Source organism: Gambusia affinis, linkage group LG15 (genome assembly GCF_019740435.1).
Source record: "Gambusia affinis linkage group LG15, SWU_Gaff_1.0, whole genome shotgun sequence".
NCBI classification, from domain to species: Eukaryota; Metazoa; Chordata; class Actinopteri; order Cyprinodontiformes; family Poeciliidae; genus Gambusia; species Gambusia affinis.
The window spans coordinates 17,571,100-17,587,133 of record NC_057882.1 but is presented as its reverse complement, the minus strand read 5'-3'; the positions used below and the strand labels follow the sequence as shown (position 1 = coordinate 17,587,133).

General features: G+C 38.4%; 2 protein-coding genes across 4 annotated transcripts in view; one reads left to right on the top strand and one right to left on the bottom strand.

The window, feature by feature from the left end:
* The window catches only part of LOC122844971 (vacuole membrane protein 1-like), an 85,850-nt gene extending 78,570 nt beyond the window's left edge, over positions 1-7,280 (bottom strand). The window contains exons 1-2 of one of the 3 annotated variants that reach the window (XM_044140887.1): positions 7,148-7,280; positions 888-992 (exon numbers count right to left, since the gene is read on the bottom strand). In XM_044140887.1, the coding sequence (XP_043996822.1) occupies positions 888-969 (82 nt within the window). In that variant the 5' untranslated portion in view covers positions 970-992; positions 7,148-7,280. Of the gene's footprint in view, positions 1-887; positions 996-2,776; positions 2,820-7,147 lie in introns of those variants that run through there. The other 2 variants (XM_044140888.1, XM_044140886.1) reach the window with 2 other exon arrangements.
* Positions 7,281-10,661: 3,381 nt separating this feature from the next.
* Positions 10,662-14,681, top strand: LOC122844970 (homer protein homolog 2-like). Its single transcript, XM_044140885.1, has 11 exons — positions 10,662-11,171; positions 11,254-11,412; positions 11,530-11,632; positions 11,726-11,776; positions 12,817-12,870; positions 12,964-13,017; positions 13,127-13,186; positions 13,277-13,341; positions 13,462-13,507; positions 14,257-14,306; positions 14,385-14,681. The coding sequence occupies exons 1-11, from the start codon at positions 11,125-11,127 to the stop codon at positions 14,599-14,601; spliced, it is 906 nt and encodes a 301-aa protein (XP_043996820.1). The 5' UTR covers positions 10,662-11,124; the 3' UTR covers positions 14,602-14,681.
* Positions 14,682-16,034: the final 1,353 nt, after the last annotated feature.

Sequence of the window (16,034 nt, the reverse complement as noted above, 5' to 3'; positions counted from 1 at the left end):
GGATAAACAAAAGTATCGTAAACCCATTAAGACCTTAGATGTGTCCAAACATTTGTTTTGCTTATTCTGTAGATCAGATGGATTTTGAAACAAGTTTCAAAAAATTTGTTGGTATAATTTTTTTATTCATTAACTACTAACTGCAGAGCCCTGAAAAATTATTCTCTTTTCTGTTAGGATCTTGGGTTGTTTTGAGTTTTAAGTTAGCTTAAACAATGTTAGGTGCAAGGCTTTTGAGGTTCCAGTGTCAACCAAGTTAGTACTATAATGATTTTGATGCGTAATTTTAATTTTCTGGCAGTGTGAGTTTTAAAACTTTGTTTTATTAAACAAACTTTCATTTTGGAATCATCTGACCAGAGAACTTTAATCAACATGTACTTCCCTTACAAAAAAATCCCATGAAAATCACATGTGATCACATAATCCACCAAAAAATCACGTTTTCACATGTGGAAATGTGTGATTCACATGTGAATCACGTGATTTTACCACGAAATGTTCCAAAATCACACGTATTCATGTGCTTTCACATGTGATTCACATCATTCACATGTAAAAATTTGTGTGAACCACATGTGATCACATGTGAAAGTCACATGTGATTTTCATGGGATTTTTTTGTAAGGGTTTTGAAGGCAACTGGCTGCACTGGATTTTATTTTTGGGTTTCTGGGTTAGGGAGGCATGCCACACTTTCCTATCACATCAAATCCCAATGAAACTTTCGTCGTGACATGAGAAACTAAGTAATTTGATGGGATGTGAATACTTTAGCAGAGCACTATATCCTGTAAAGTTCCCTGCACTCAGATTTTAAACATGTGTGTTCAGTCTTCATGGGTTTAACATTTGTTAGCTGTTGCCCAGCTGTAAATTAGCGATACCTGTGAGTTCTCCGTTTTTATGCTTCTTGTCACCAAGACGCCTCTGAGGTTGCTCACTTTCGAACCCGCACTCTGCCATCATTCTCTTTCCACTGACGGGGAGTCCTGCTGAGGCAAGAGTACGGGGCTCAGCATCACGCAGGCTGCTCGCCAGTCTGACACAGGTCCTAAACAAACACAGACTCACACGCAACTACGCATCAGCCCAAAATCTTCTATAAGAACCTCTGCCGCTCTCCGGCCAAGCAGCCGCTGTCTTCCTGCTGTTACGTCCCACGTTTTACTGGTAACTCCATCTGGAATGTGTGTGATTTAATGACTGCTTTGAGTGGCATATGGCACCGACACTGAGAGCACATGAAAGAAAGAATCCTTGTGTTTTCTGTGTCTTCACCATCTATGTTTTGTTTTTTTTACACGGTCTCTCCGAGGGGAAAGGAATTTTAATATTCTCTCAATAAACTGAAAGAACACTCAGAGGCCATCCTGTTAGAGTCAAAGCCATATCTTCAGTCAGAAGTTCATATACTTGCCTTTTGCATTGAGTGGAACTGTCTTTAAAATGTATAACTTGGAGTCAGACCTTCAGGGTATCCTTCTAGTATGTTTTTGTTCTAGTTTCTAGTGCAAATATTTTAGTACAATTGAATTAAGACAAAACTAACATTTTAGTTAAGTGACTTTTTAGCAAGATAACGTGCTCTACCTCACTAATTCCTTAAAAAAAACTACAGTTGTTCCACTGGCAGAAAATTTCTCTTATGAGACGGGGAAAAATGTCTCTGTTAAAAATGTAATAATCTACCAGAGGAACTACATTTTCATATGTATTAGAAAATTAATTAAAACAAGCTCCTTGCTAAAAAGTTACTTTTCAGCAAATTAGTTTTGGCTTATTTCAAGTTTAGTATAAAATTTGTACTAGAAAGTAGACCAAAAGTATTTGGTGAGACTTTGTGTTTTTACAGTGAAGCTTCTCACAATAATTTGCTGGTTTGATGGATGCACCAATAAATTGGCCCCAATTTCCTTAATTTTGTGAGATTAGTGATCGACCAATACTTATGTGAAGCTGATCTTTCCCACTGATCATACCTACCGCGACAAAGGCCTAAAATTTCACCTCGGTCCTCCTTTGCTCTGCCGCGAGAGGTTTAACAGAGATCCACCCACCAGGTCATATCTGCACATTTAGTCACCCCACTGTTGCAAAATCAGTCACTTTACTTGTATATTTAGCAACATGTCGGACAACAACAACAAAAAATAAATAAATCATTATCAGCCAAAATGAGAATCAACAGGTCAGGCTTTTTAAATATCAGTGACCGACCAGACAACTGCAATCGGTGCATGCCCGTTTGCTGGTATTTTGACCCGTTCCTCCTGGTGGAACTGGAGTCAGGTTTCTATGCTGCCTCGTTGCCACACGCCTTCTCAGCTAGGCACACCAATATCAACGCTTTGCAATGGCAGCACCAAACCAGTTGCTTTGTTGTCCTTAAATCGCTGTTTAGACTCACTTCCCACTTGGAAGACCGGCTTGCACCCAACCTTGAAATTAGGCCTCAAAATTTCCAAGTGATATTCCTTCCTCATGATATCATGTATTTGGTGAAGTGCACCAGACCCTTCTTCAACAAAGCAGACACTCAACATGATGTGTCCCCCCCCGTACTTCCCAGCCGAGACGGTGTCCTCCCCCCTTTATCTTTGAAATGCATGAATGGTCATTACACTGCAGTAGCTTAGACACCAAAAACACTCATTTCTGGGACAAGAGAACCCATTTCCTTCCTGCAGAGTATAATAGTTTGACATTCCTGTGTTGTTGTTACTTGCATATCATTGTTTGAACAGAGACACTCTCAGGTATCTGAAAATCTTACCCAGCGTTGAAGCAGACTTGTGGAGATCCATAACTCTCCTGAAGTTTTGGCTGATTTCCTGATGATGTCATATAAGGAAGGAGTGTTTTTGAAGTACAACACACCCACATATGTGCCTCTCTTTAACACAAAATGTTAATTAACTCATTCATTCTCAGAAGCATTGATGAATTATGATATCATCAGCTTCATCAAGGGTTTCCCAAGCTGTTTAAAGCTATGGGATGTGTGGGAATTTAAATTTTTTTCTACCCTTCTTATTATTGTGATATTTAGGGAATGGAGATAACGTTGGTAATCCTGTGATCTAAAGATCTAAAGATTTAATTTCAGAAAGGACAAAAATTAAAAAAATGTGGGGAAAAAAATCACCCAATAAATGTAAACAGCTGGTTTCAGTTGTAAGTACAATGCTAGAAATACACATTTTCTGGGCCTTGGTCTTTGAATTTTCATGATATATTAGATTTTAGCATGTCAGTGAATAGCACAACATGAAAATACCACGATAAAAAATATTCTACATTTCATTCCTGTTTTTAGTGAAGTCTTTTACAGGCGTTTGGTTTTCCCACTTTGGAGTCTCTTTTACCTCAGGAATCTGTCAGCGCGCAGCGAGTCGGGGAATTCTGACTCCGAGGTATGCAGCTCACCATATGGTGGAATTGTCAGTTCCTCAAGCAAACACTCAGACACAGACGCAGGACTAACGTTCTGCGTCTTGTGCGCTAGGATCAGGCCTCTGGCGGGATACTTTTTCAATACTCTTTCACACAAAGTGCTTCAAGCATGCAGGACGCGTCATTAGACTCCCCAGGCTTCTGGCGCCGAAGCTTCAGATGTTTGTTTTTTTGTTGTTTTTTTTACAGATTTCACAAGATGGAGGGAAATCTATTAAAAAGATGAAGCCCCTGGAAGTTTGCCTTCTATGCAGTATGTCTGCACAACTTGTCACTATTAGCTGAAAGAAAAAAGCAAAATAAAAATCAAATAATTTTCCTAAATGAAGTCGACTTCTGGTTCAAGTCTTCTCTACATCCCGAGATCCAGAACAAAACATGGAGAAGCAGCATTCATCTTGTTTCAACACTAATCAATACATTTGATGTGTGTGGATCATTTTTTTATGATGGTGCTTGACAAGATGTAATGTTTATTGCTTGCTTCACATTTGGTGACTGTATGGTGTTTTTATGACACAATTTGAACTGCCTTGTGGCACAAATGTGCAATATAAATAGGTAAACTTGAACTTAAGCTTGATTTAGTGGAGTCTGAAACGTTTCTGTCAGTATTTACAGAAACTGAGAAATTTTAGTAAGAGCTAACGGGTTGAAAAGCAAAAGAGCTCATTTATAGACAAAATAGCTATAAAAAATTTTAAAAGTAAAAATCTGTTCCTTTTAGGATTTCTTATTTTCTCTCAAAGATACAGACTTTCTTACTAATATATAATGTCATTGTCTTGCAAAGTTTTCCTTTAATCTTTCATATTGTGCCTGAAGCTTCTGTTCTGTATTTCTGATCCACTTCAAATCTTGGATCAGATTGATCAATTTGTCTTCAACTTGTCTCGTAAAGTTCCTGGAACTGATGGCTTTAGTAAATAGAATAACATTAACTGAATAACTAGACTTGTACAAAAACAATCAATCAATCAATCAATCAATCAAATTTTATTTGTATAGCACATTTCAGCAGTAAGGCATTTCAAAGTGCTTTACATCATTTCAAACACAATGCATCATAGAATCAACAATCAAAACACGACAATAAGTCAGGTTCCATCAATAAATTTGTAATTGATTACGTTTCAAATACAACCCTAAACAGGTTGGATTTTAGTAGAGTTTGCATCCATAAGGTTTACCTGTTACACTCCTACTGTGTTATATGGAACAAAATACCTGTTGCTATTTTTATTCCCACTCACGCTCACAATCACGCAGTTTAAAACGATGTAAACAGCCTTTCAACGGGCTCCCGGCACGCGGCTCCATACGCCTCTTTCACAGAATTTCGATCAGGGACTCCGCCGTCCCTCACGGATTTTTGTGCAATTCTGTGGTAACAGTTAGTGTCTAAAATTTACAGGGTTTCCGTTACAATGACAACATACTAGGATGTATGTAAGAAAAAACATCAAGTATCATCCAGTTGTATGAACAGATTTTTGAAAATATTAGAACATGACATAGTAAATTAATTGAGCAAGTATCTTTTCTTCAATTCGATTTCTTGGTAAACTGCTAATACCTGACACATGTTTAAATGCACTTTATAAAAACAAAATATATTTCTATATAGAAAGTTAATCGACTCAATCCAATCACATTTTTTTCCTCATTATCTTTTTAAAGAAACCCAGCCAACAGCATAAAGTCTTTTGGTTTTGCGGCCGTCCTCCATGCTTAGAAAGCATGTGGCGACAGTGGCAGAAACCTTGGGCATGCTGTGGTGGCGTAGGGGATAGTGCGACCCACATTTGGAGGCCTTCAGTCCTCGATGCGGCGGTCGCGGGTTCGATTCCCGGCCGACGTTTGCCGCATGTCTTCCCCCCCTTTCCTTCCCCCTTTCCTGTCAGCCTACTTTCACATAAGGGACACTAGAGCCCAGAAAAGACCCCCTGGGTCAAAAAAAACAAAATTGGAAAAAAAACAACAAAAAAACAGGAAGAAACCTCCAGCAGAACGTGTCTCAGTGTGAGTGGGAATCTGCTTTGATAAGACGGAGCAGACACAATAAAACCCCCCGCAGGTGTACTTTCTGTGTCAAAGAAAAAGTAAAGAGTTGATGGCAGCAGCAGCTTCTTTAACTAAACAGAAAAATTCTGAATCATCAGGATGAAAATGATGCTCACGTATAGTTAATGAAATCAAAGCTCAGCCTATGGAGAACAGATTTAACACAGAAAGACAAAGTCGAGGTGTCACAACTTAAAACTGCAGGCAAGATGTTGCTTGTGTGAAGAGAATAAAAGAGAGGGGCCATAAAGTTAATTACAGCAATTTAATTAACGCAGGTTAACACATGTCGGGAGAGTAGTAGGAAAAATCAGCAGTGAGAAAAAGGTCATCAGTAGCATAAGCCTAACAACAAGCTTGACCAAAAACGGAAAGTTTTATGCCTAAATTTTTAGCCTTACAGACAAAAATTATGAGCTGCTTCCATAGCAGCATGACAAGATCTGCCTCCGATTTTAAGTGCTCTGTTGGAAACATCTGGACCAATCAGAGCTCTGAGGTTTGATGGAGCCGGAAAATAAAGGGCTTCATGTGCAAGATGGAAATTTTTAAAATCTATTTTGCATTTAACAGGGAGCCAGTGAAGAAGAGCTAATAAGGGTCCAACATGATCTTCTCCATGAAATCATCCCAAATCTTGGGTAAGCTGAAGGGTTTTTAATGAATTTATGGGCTTCCAGATAGTGAAGAATTTCAACAGTCCAACCTTGAAGCGACAAATTTATGAACCAGCATTTTCGCATCACTCTGGGCCACAATATCTCTCATTTTGGCAATATTGTTAAGACGAAAGGAGGAAGTTCTAAGATATGGAATTTAAATGAAATTAAAAAAGAAAGATGCATAGATAGAAATATGTGTGTATTGCAGCGAGCAGAGATTGATACTTATTTGAAATTGTTTGTAGATCCATCATGAGATTTTTTTTCTTGACGTTTGATTTTAGACTATTTCATCTTGCAGTCATATAAAAACCATTATAACACAGGCGAAAATAATAATTTTAAAAACATATGACGTATTTCAGGACTCTGGGCTTTTGAAAGGAACTGTAAACAAAGGCTTTCCACCAGCTTTCAAATCTTTGGTACACACCACAACTTAATAGTTGTTCTCAAGAAACCCTGTAATTAGTTTTTAAAGGCTGCGAAGCAAAGCAGGTGTTCGGGAAAATGGCTTAACCGTGTGCTTTAGTGTAAAATATCCTGGTTCCAACTTCAGTCAAGAGAATAATCCACGCAAAAACATGACCCTGTTTACGTGGCATATTATGTGTGATATAGAACAGCTACTTCACCGAAAACGATGCCTAATAAATTGTTTCATAACACCACTCCTGGCTGCAAGAGGCACAGTAGCACAGCCCTGCTCCAGAGATTGCGCAATCCCTCTCCTTCCAAAACAACCCGGACCTGTTGAGTAACTCCGGCATGGGAGACAATACCAACCTCAACGCAGGACGCATACTAAGTACAGGATGACAAATTCAATAAGCTGTAATCACGCTTCAGGCAGCAGCAAACACTGAAGGGAGTTTATAAATTCACCAGAGTGTAAAGCAAAGACAGGCCTTGTTTAGAACAGTGTTGTGTGTTAAAGCGTTGCATCGTGCAGAGAGGAAACTCACCGTTCAGCTGGTGTTTCTTCCTCAAGGACCTCTGAGCTCAAATAAAGCCACTGTGTTGGAGCTGTATTGGTAATATAGGGCAACAGTATGTTACCCATGAACTGCATCATAACTGGAGTACAGGGTGTGGTGATGAAGGGGGCCAGCGAGGGATAGAGTACTGATACAGGGTGGCTGAGGGAGGAAGGGGGGGGCTGATAGAAAAGAGACACAAAAAGAGGGGGAGATCTCATCATTTGCCCAGTCCAACCCCAAGAGAGCCAGTCTAATTAAAGGTCTATAAATAAGTGGGTGACTTTCCTGGAGCACACTTCAAACATGCACCAGTTCTCTGCTGGGCTTCTCGCAGCGAGGGATCGAACGGCAACTGGGCAAAGAGAGAGCAGCTAACTCCCAGACTGACCACAGGACTTCACAGTTTTCAGGTCAAAGCTGTAGTCCTCAGATGTATTTCAGTACGCCTGTCACACTGCCGTGTTTCTGTCATATATTCATTTCCTGACATTCAAAGACATCCAGCTTGTACCTCATGCTCCGGCATCGCCTTTCCGGGTAACTGATACTGTAGGACATGCAATTCGATCTCCAGCGAAGTCGGTCTGTCATGGATTTTTTTGGCAGCATGAGCGTCGCGACTTTGATCCATCATACCTACAGCACATATACTGCTCCGGGAAAATAGAGCTAGTTCTTTTACGTGAAAGAGAAGTTATGTTAATTAACCTGGCCCTTGTAGAAAAGCAATACTGAATCATAAATCAACCATAATGCGTATGCTGCAAGCTAAATATTTAGCTTACGAGCCAAACATATAGCACCTATGGAAGCCCGTTTCTACCACTCTGATAACAAAAACCAAAAAAAAGAAACAAATCATAATTATGACTTCGCTATCACACTCTCTCATAAGTCACTATTACCAGATAGCTAACTCCTAAGTCTTTATAACGACATTATATCTCATTATTATGGGATACAATCTCATGCTAATGAGATAGCTAAGTAATAATTATGAGCTTCCATAAGCTACAAATGTAATATTTAGTAAGGAACCTAAATATTTATCTCCAAAGTATTTAGTTAGAAAGCTAGCCGTGTTAGCTAGCCTAAATTTATAGCGCCAAATTTGCTAAATATTCATAAATGGACGAATAAGTTTGTGAAGGTATGACTTTGAAAAATTAACCACCATTTTATTTCTCTTTTTGTTAGGAAGTAGGTTAAATTATCTCAGAAGTTGCATTGTGCCTTGAAAAAGAATGTAAATAAAACAAAAAAATCAAGTCCAAATGAGACTTTCAGTCCAGAAAGACATTTCTTAGACTCCTAGACGCCATCAAAACACAGTTAGAGCCATTACCCACTAATGGAGAGGACATGAAAGTAGTGAATCTTCCCAGGACTGGCTGGGCTATAAAAATGAGCACATTAACAACTCATCCAGAACCACAGCTAAAGTACTCCAATCCTTGCTGCGATAGTCCAGGTCAGGGTTCATGATTCAACAATAAGGAAGAGACTGGGCAAAGATGGCATCCATGGGAGAGTTGTGAGGACAAAACCACTGATGGCCATAAAGAACATGCAGAACTTTCTCATATTAGTCAAAAACAGCTCGATGTCCACAAGACATTTTGCAGAATATTGAGTTGAATGATGGGACAAAAGAGGACAAGGAGTGTGTCCCATTTAACCTGACACAAAACCGACATCATGAACTCTGTTTCCAAAGCAAAATCCTAAGGGAGAATGTCTAGCCATCAGTTTGTAACCTTGAGCAATAAAAACAAGGAAAAGGCAAATAACCAATAAAACATAACTATAATATGTTCATTCACCTCGGCATGCTGAAAGCTTGAAGTGCTTTCACCAGCAGATCTTTGCAACCAATTCTCTGATCAATTTCAACGATATGTTTGAACTGGTTAACAGAGCACTGGACTTTCTTACCAGTTGATCGTTTGTTCATCAAGTATGAGGGGGGAAAAATAAAAATGAAGCCATGATGTTACTGCATAACCGACCTACTATACTGGCAAAGTAGAACACATGCCCAGAACAAAAATGTGGCACGACATACGAATCACAAGAAAAAAAACAACCCCTGCATATTTAGACTCAAGAGTGGCAGATTTTCAGACAGCTCAACATATGTGGTAGAATAAGAGTGTGACAACAGCTTTACAGCACTGGATTTATCCACAGTTTCTGCAGTGCAGCGGGCCACACCTGGGTTCCATTAAACAAGATCTCAATTCTGATTTTCAAACTTATGGAAAGATGAAACACTGACGAAGGCAATGACTCCTTTCTAAGTTTTACCCCATGTGTGCAGAGCATGCATATTGGGGTCAGCAGAAATGAATATCGTTAACTGCTTGAAAACAAGAAGAGGCTGATATGTGTAGCAAGTGTAGCCTCTGCTGGCTGCCTTGAAACAGCGCCACCCAAATCAGATCAGTTTCCATTTTCTTAGAAATTCCCTGTTATGTGTTCTGAGGAGAAGTTACTGTAAGGTCGCTGAGTGCGTCTGAAATTAGCGTTGGATTTAAAAGCGGGTGACTCAAAGCAGAGATGGTTTTTGCAAAAGCTTTGACTCACCCGTATTTTCTTTAAAATTGGCTTTAAATAGGCCAGACTATTTGGTGGCTACAATTTGTTGCATGTGTTTTGGATTGTTTCCCTACTTCGGAGGTCAAGTTTGAAAATGAACATTAATACATAACAATTATAAATCAATGAAAACAAACTGGTCTAAATATATTTATTGCTCGATTCACTAAAAACATCAAGCTTTTGGCTCCTGAATGATCTCTCAACATTTTATGCTGAATAAAATGTAAAGCTAGATTTGAAAAACAGCCACTGATAACAAAATATTCAGAGAATGACAGAGAAGGCTACAAAAATACAATTTATTTAATTTAATGTAAAAGAAAAAAAGTTAAAGAAAAGATTTTCACTATGGTGCGATCACTTTTTTTGTTTTGCTTTTTTAAGTATTTGTGTCCCTTAAAATTGTACAAGATTTGTGTGCAAATTTACCATGGAACTTAAAAGAATTGAGATTTCTAAATATAATTTTAATGTTAAAATTACATTCTGAATCATCAATACTGTCATTTTGTTTATTTAAACCAGTCCAAATGTAATGTCATTGTGTGTTTGAGAGGGCAATGCACCTTTAATGTTGGAAAACTAACAAACAAACAAACAAAAAAAACTCTAAAATTTGTTGCAAAATACATAAACATTTTAAATAAAACTACATAAATGGTCAAACTCTCAATACAAGTATAAGTCAACATACATATTTCATTTGAAAAATGTTCCTTTGGGATAAACAAAGTATTTTAAAATTGCACTGCTTTCATTTCATAGGGGAGTAGATATATGGACAGCCAAATATCCTCTATTACTGCCACCTACTGGTGTGTCTGTGCTTTACAGTTTCACCATAAATTATGGAACATATTTTATTTGACATCAAATCACTGTCTTTGTTTCTCGTTTCACTCCCACTACAGGTGCAGTCTGACTACAGATGATCCTCACCTCCCTCAACAGATGGCAGCGTTAGCTAACACTTGACTCCTTCAACGTAGCTCAAATCAAAGGCTTTTAATTCTTGTTAGCTTTCATAAGTGAGAAAGTTTTAATATAGTGTTCATCAACTGTGCAGCTGTTAAAGCTACCCTGTTGCTCTGCCTGAGCAGTTGATGAAGAGCACTGTTTTTTTTTTCATCATATTAACAACAGAAAAAGAGTTGATGTTTGGCTTGTAACCCAGGGAGATTCAGTTGGATTTTTCAGCCATGTTTAAACATCCGAATGCAGCTGTGAGGTCACGGGGAATGGAACCGGGCTCGGTGACGTCACAGCGCCAGTCAGAGCAGACTGTAATACAGAGAGGTGAACATCAGTCAAGAGTAGGAGAGTTCGGTACACTTTAGACAAACGCAAACCAGAGAAACAAAATGGAGGGAGCTTACGTTGTCGCCGATGAAGAGGCTCCCGCCACCGTGTGAGTGCCCGGTGAAACCGTATGATTGTTTTTTTTTAACTGAATGGTGATCATGTTACATGTATTCTGGTGTTGTGTGCAGAGAAATCAAAGATCTTGGTAAACGATATGATCTGGCTTTAAAGCAACACAGACTGACAAAGGAGCTCTATGAAAAACTAGTGGATCAAGGCCAAATAACAGAGGAGCTGATGGGAGAAATGGAGCAAGAAAATCAAAGCCTGACCAACAAAATCAAAGAGTAAGCAAGAGTAAACTCAATAAAACTTTTTGTTTGGCTGGTTTTTACAGAAACCATGACATTAAAATGACATAAGAAATCTAGTTTCTATAATGAGCATAATGTTTCTCTTTTCAGGTTGAAAGAACAGACAGAAAATGAGAAGATGTCAATAGAAAAGAATAAAGAGCTCATGCACAAGAAAGATTTAGAAGAGAAAAAAGTTAAGATTGGAGAAATGGTAAGTTATCAATCTTAAATGTGTAAATTACAGTTCTGGCAGACACCAGATTTACTTGTATTGATGCCGGTTGTTTGATTTTGTTCTATGTAGGAAGATTATCTGGAGAAGATGAAGGAGGAAAATCAACTGCTGGCTGTTGAGGTACGGGAAGATTTCTCACAAAGTGTTTAGAGAAACTGACATCTGCTAACACAGCATCAATAGACTGCAGGAAAACTCCCAACAACGTTCATATAAACATGTAACCAGGGCTGACCCAAGGTCAGTCCACGACTCCCCCACTCAGCTCCTCTAGACTAGCCAGCAGCAATTAGCAAACACCTGGTGGAACTGTGCTGATCTCATTATACTCCGTGCAACACTGGAAAAAGAATTATTAAAGGGTTAATAGGGAAGTGATGTCACGACTCCCTGAAGGTGGAGTTTCAGAAAGAGCAGGAGATTTTAAAGAGGCAGAGGCCTGATTTTTAGGAGCTACATTTTTTTTAACTGCTTTTAAATACAGTATTTTATAACTGATGGCAACAGTTACGTGATTGTGCTATAAAATGGAACTGCATGCCCAGATAATAATAATACGGCTACTTTAACAATAACCATGCAGGAAAGATTATTTTCTGCACTTTTACCAACTCAATTAATTTAAAACGTAAATTTTAAGCCCTTTAAAACAATTCATCTATGCGGAAACTGTCAAATTAAATTGAACAGTATTCTCATTCCCAAACAACAAATATAAAAATGTTAGATCTATTATCTGTGTCAAATTCAACCGTTTACCATTTCAATCCATTTTCATTTCTCGCCAGTGGAATGAATGCATTAATAAAACGACCTATAAAACTGTCCAAATATTATAACTTCCTCTGTAGTCAATAAGCACTTGTTAAAATTAAATAATGCTCAACATACTTTCACATTGATTTCATTTGGCGTTATGCAAATCAGAGCTGATTTGATAAAATACGTAAACATTTGATCTTATCTTGAAGTTCTAGGCAACATAAATAATCATGGCAGACCCGAGGTCTGCAAATTTCATTCAATAGAAATTTCTGAGGCCCCTAAACAGTAGCTTAGTGTGTACATATATATATATATGTGTGTGTGTGTGTGTGTGTGTGTGTGTGTGAAGTTATTTCCATCCTCTTCTGAAATGCTCTCACGCTGATCTGCTTCAGCTGGAAGAGCTTTTAAAGAACCATCAGGAGGAAACAGCTGAGAATATAATCAAGGTGAACTTTTACTTCATTTCAATTCATGTTTCATACATTATTTTTGCCTCTTGGATGGGTCACTTTTGTCCTTCGTTTCACTGAATAATAAAGGAAAACCAGAAGATCCTGGCAGCCCTACATAACAAAGACACCCAAATAGAGAGAGTAAGAATACTGCAATGACTGATTCTAGTTACGAAAAGTTAATCAGCTTCACTTTTAACATGACCAAGTTGATTTAATAAAAGCATTCATCTGAACGTCTCCCCATCAGCTGTCTGAGATAGAGTGTACCAAGAAAAAGAAGTTAGAAAGATATGCCGGCATCATTGAGGTATCCATGATAATTACAATTTTGCGACAGAATCTTTAAATGCTAGATCCGATCAGCCCTGTGATGTTTCGACGTTTAATCTTTCTGCAGGAACTCAAAGATGAAATTCACCTCCTGGAGAAAAATCTGAAAGACATTCAGGAGGACCAGATCCTGTGAGTACCGACTCGACAACTCACAGTGGCAGAACCGGAGGATGGGTTTCAAAAGCTTTGCACTCGACAATCAGCTGAGTTCGTCTCGCCTTTCATCCTGTTTTTCTTTGGTTTCTACAGAACGGTGGTGAAATATGAACCAGGCACAGAGGTCCTACAAACAGTGGTAAAGATAATATATAACTACAAATCTACATCCATCAAGAAAATCTCTAATTACTGAGATTATTTATCTCGAATGGTTGTTTAAAATCATAACCATGTTTCACACTAAAACTATAAAAACTTCTCATTAGTGGGTTGCTATAATTCCTTCTTGTACTTTAGTACTGCAAGTGATCGCTGTCTTTAAATATGTATTTACCTGAGAATTAGAACATTTGTAATTAGATTTGTAGAGACGTTACAGCTTTGCATCAGTGTAAGTCAATTTAGAAAAATAAAAAATTGACAAAGCTCTTAGTCTTAATCTGTAATTTTGGGGATAATTGGATTTTTTAAAATAAATTCCACTCCATAGTTTCTCTTTGGTTTTTCCCACATCACATCTTAGCAATTATTGAACCTGTGGAGATTGTCATCCTCTTCATGGCCGTCATGGGAAAAATAAGCATCTTAAATCAGAGGCTTCTTCAAATTCACTGTAATACAGACTGCTAGGGGAGGTCCTTCCTGCCCACAGCCATCAGCATCTACAATATCTGAATGATTTACATTTAATTTCCCTCCAGGATCAATGAAGTATTTTTTAATATGATGATCGCACACAAAAACCTGAAGATGACAGTGTCACTGCTATTTGGCCTGTAACTTACTTTCATTGTTTTAAAGCAGACCTGATGAATGTCCACATGTCAAAGCACTGACACCACTAACATGTGAAGCCAATGCTGCAATCTGCTGTTGTCTTTGCAGGAAGAAGATGTCTACAAGAATGATTTGATCTCTGTAACCTCAAGAGAATGGTACTTATATCCCACAATACAGACAAAAAAAAACCCAAATCAAATTAAAACGACTAATTTTAATATATATATTTTTAGTCCGTTCAGCTGGCAGGAGTATGGAGTTAGGATCCTGCAGAGAGGAATCAAGGCAGCAGGATACATGATTCTCTTTTTCATCCTTTTTGTAGTCATCTTGTTACTCCTGGCGTCTAGCGGCACCATTTCTGATTCGAACTGCAACTTGTGGATGGTAGCATTTGAGTTTCTGGAGCCCTACGGAGAACTGAGCTATATTGTTACCCCTGTTTTTTGATCCACGTACATGGTACAAGCCATGGGAATGGACAAAAAGAAACGGGCTAAAATAAAACCGTAATAAAAATTACAGTTCCAGTTGTCTCAGTGCTTTATTTGGTGCTAGAAGATTGATGCACACAAAGAATGTCAGATATACATTCCAGGACTCATACTATTAAATGATGTTAGAAAAACCACTGAGTAGCTCTGGGTGTGGGAAACAATTTAACAAGAACAGGGTTCAGTTAAATATTAAAGAAAAATGTAGGTAAGTGATACTTCAGCCAAATTGGGAAGATCCAACTTGAAGACACAGACGGAGAAAGGCTAAAGAGAATACTGACACTGGGAAACACGCAGGTGATTCTGGAAACTACTGGTTCGTTTTAATCATTTAGCAGCAATTTTTATTTTATTTTTTTTTTTTTACGGAAATTGGGGGAGAAACACCTACTGGTACTCCATACCAATAGGTGGAGTATGGAGTATTACTACTGGCAGTAATACCAGTAGGTGTATTACTACCTCCTAATAGAATGGAGCAGGGGTGGCCAACCAGACAAAGACCAAGAGCCACATTTTATACCAAAGAGCCAAATCATATGCATGGGCACATATGAACATCAACCCATCCCTTCCTCATACTCATACTTTTGCTCACCCAGATTTATTGTAAATTTCACACGCTATTTTAACGCTACAAAGACCACAGGCCAGACATTTTCAACAATGAACACTGTGCACTTTCTCATGCAAACAAAATTTGTTTAACCAAATAAACAAACAATAATAGAACAAGTTACAATACATTTTTCCATTTATTATGTGCATTACATGTGTTATTTAATGGGACTTTTTTTACCTGCCATTTTGAGCGCGAAAGGTTTACTCAAATGATTTTACTCTTACTGAAAAACTGCACACATGCGCATTTGACGAAAATACCGTATTGCACTCAAGCGAAGCGATACTTGGATATTATAGCGACCCTACAGTATGTGCTAAATGTTACTTGATGTTATGCTGTTTAGAGATGAAAATTAGAGAGTATGATTTCCCATTGTCCACGAATGCATCAGGATGGATGAGAGAGCGAGGGGGCGGGGGAGTGAGACAGAGGGGTGAGCGGAGGTTTTGCGTGAGAGCAGATGGCGAACGACTGGAAAGAGTAAGGCTGCAAGAGAAACAAAGACTGTTTTTTGTTTGTGTTGTTTTTGCGTAGTTACGGCCAACATTAATGGCGTGCTGCTGTTCTCAGTAATTGACAGTTCATTTGACTACTTTTTGTCATTATTGCACGTCTGGCAGAATGAGACTATATGAACGTAAGAGCCGCATAGAACAAGTCAAGGTGCCGCATGTGGCTTACGAGCTGCGGGTTGGCCATCCCTGCTTTAGATTTCCATTGACCAGTAAGGGAATTGAACCACTTACCTTAGCGATATCAGC

Excerpts from the sequence above, each read along its gene's own strand:
- LOC122844970 (XM_044140885.1), top strand. The coding sequence starts at position 11,125 with ATGGAGGGAGCTTACGTTGTCGCCGATGAAGAGGCTCCCGCCACCGT. Across the intron at positions 11,777-12,816 it reads ATCAACTGCTGGCTGTTGAG|CTGGAAGAGCTTTTAAAGAA; the intron begins GTACGGGAAGAT and ends GATCTGCTTCAG. Across the intron at positions 13,018-13,126 it reads AAGACACCCAAATAGAGAGA|CTGTCTGAGATAGAGTGTAC; the intron begins GTAAGAATACTG and ends TCTCCCCATCAG.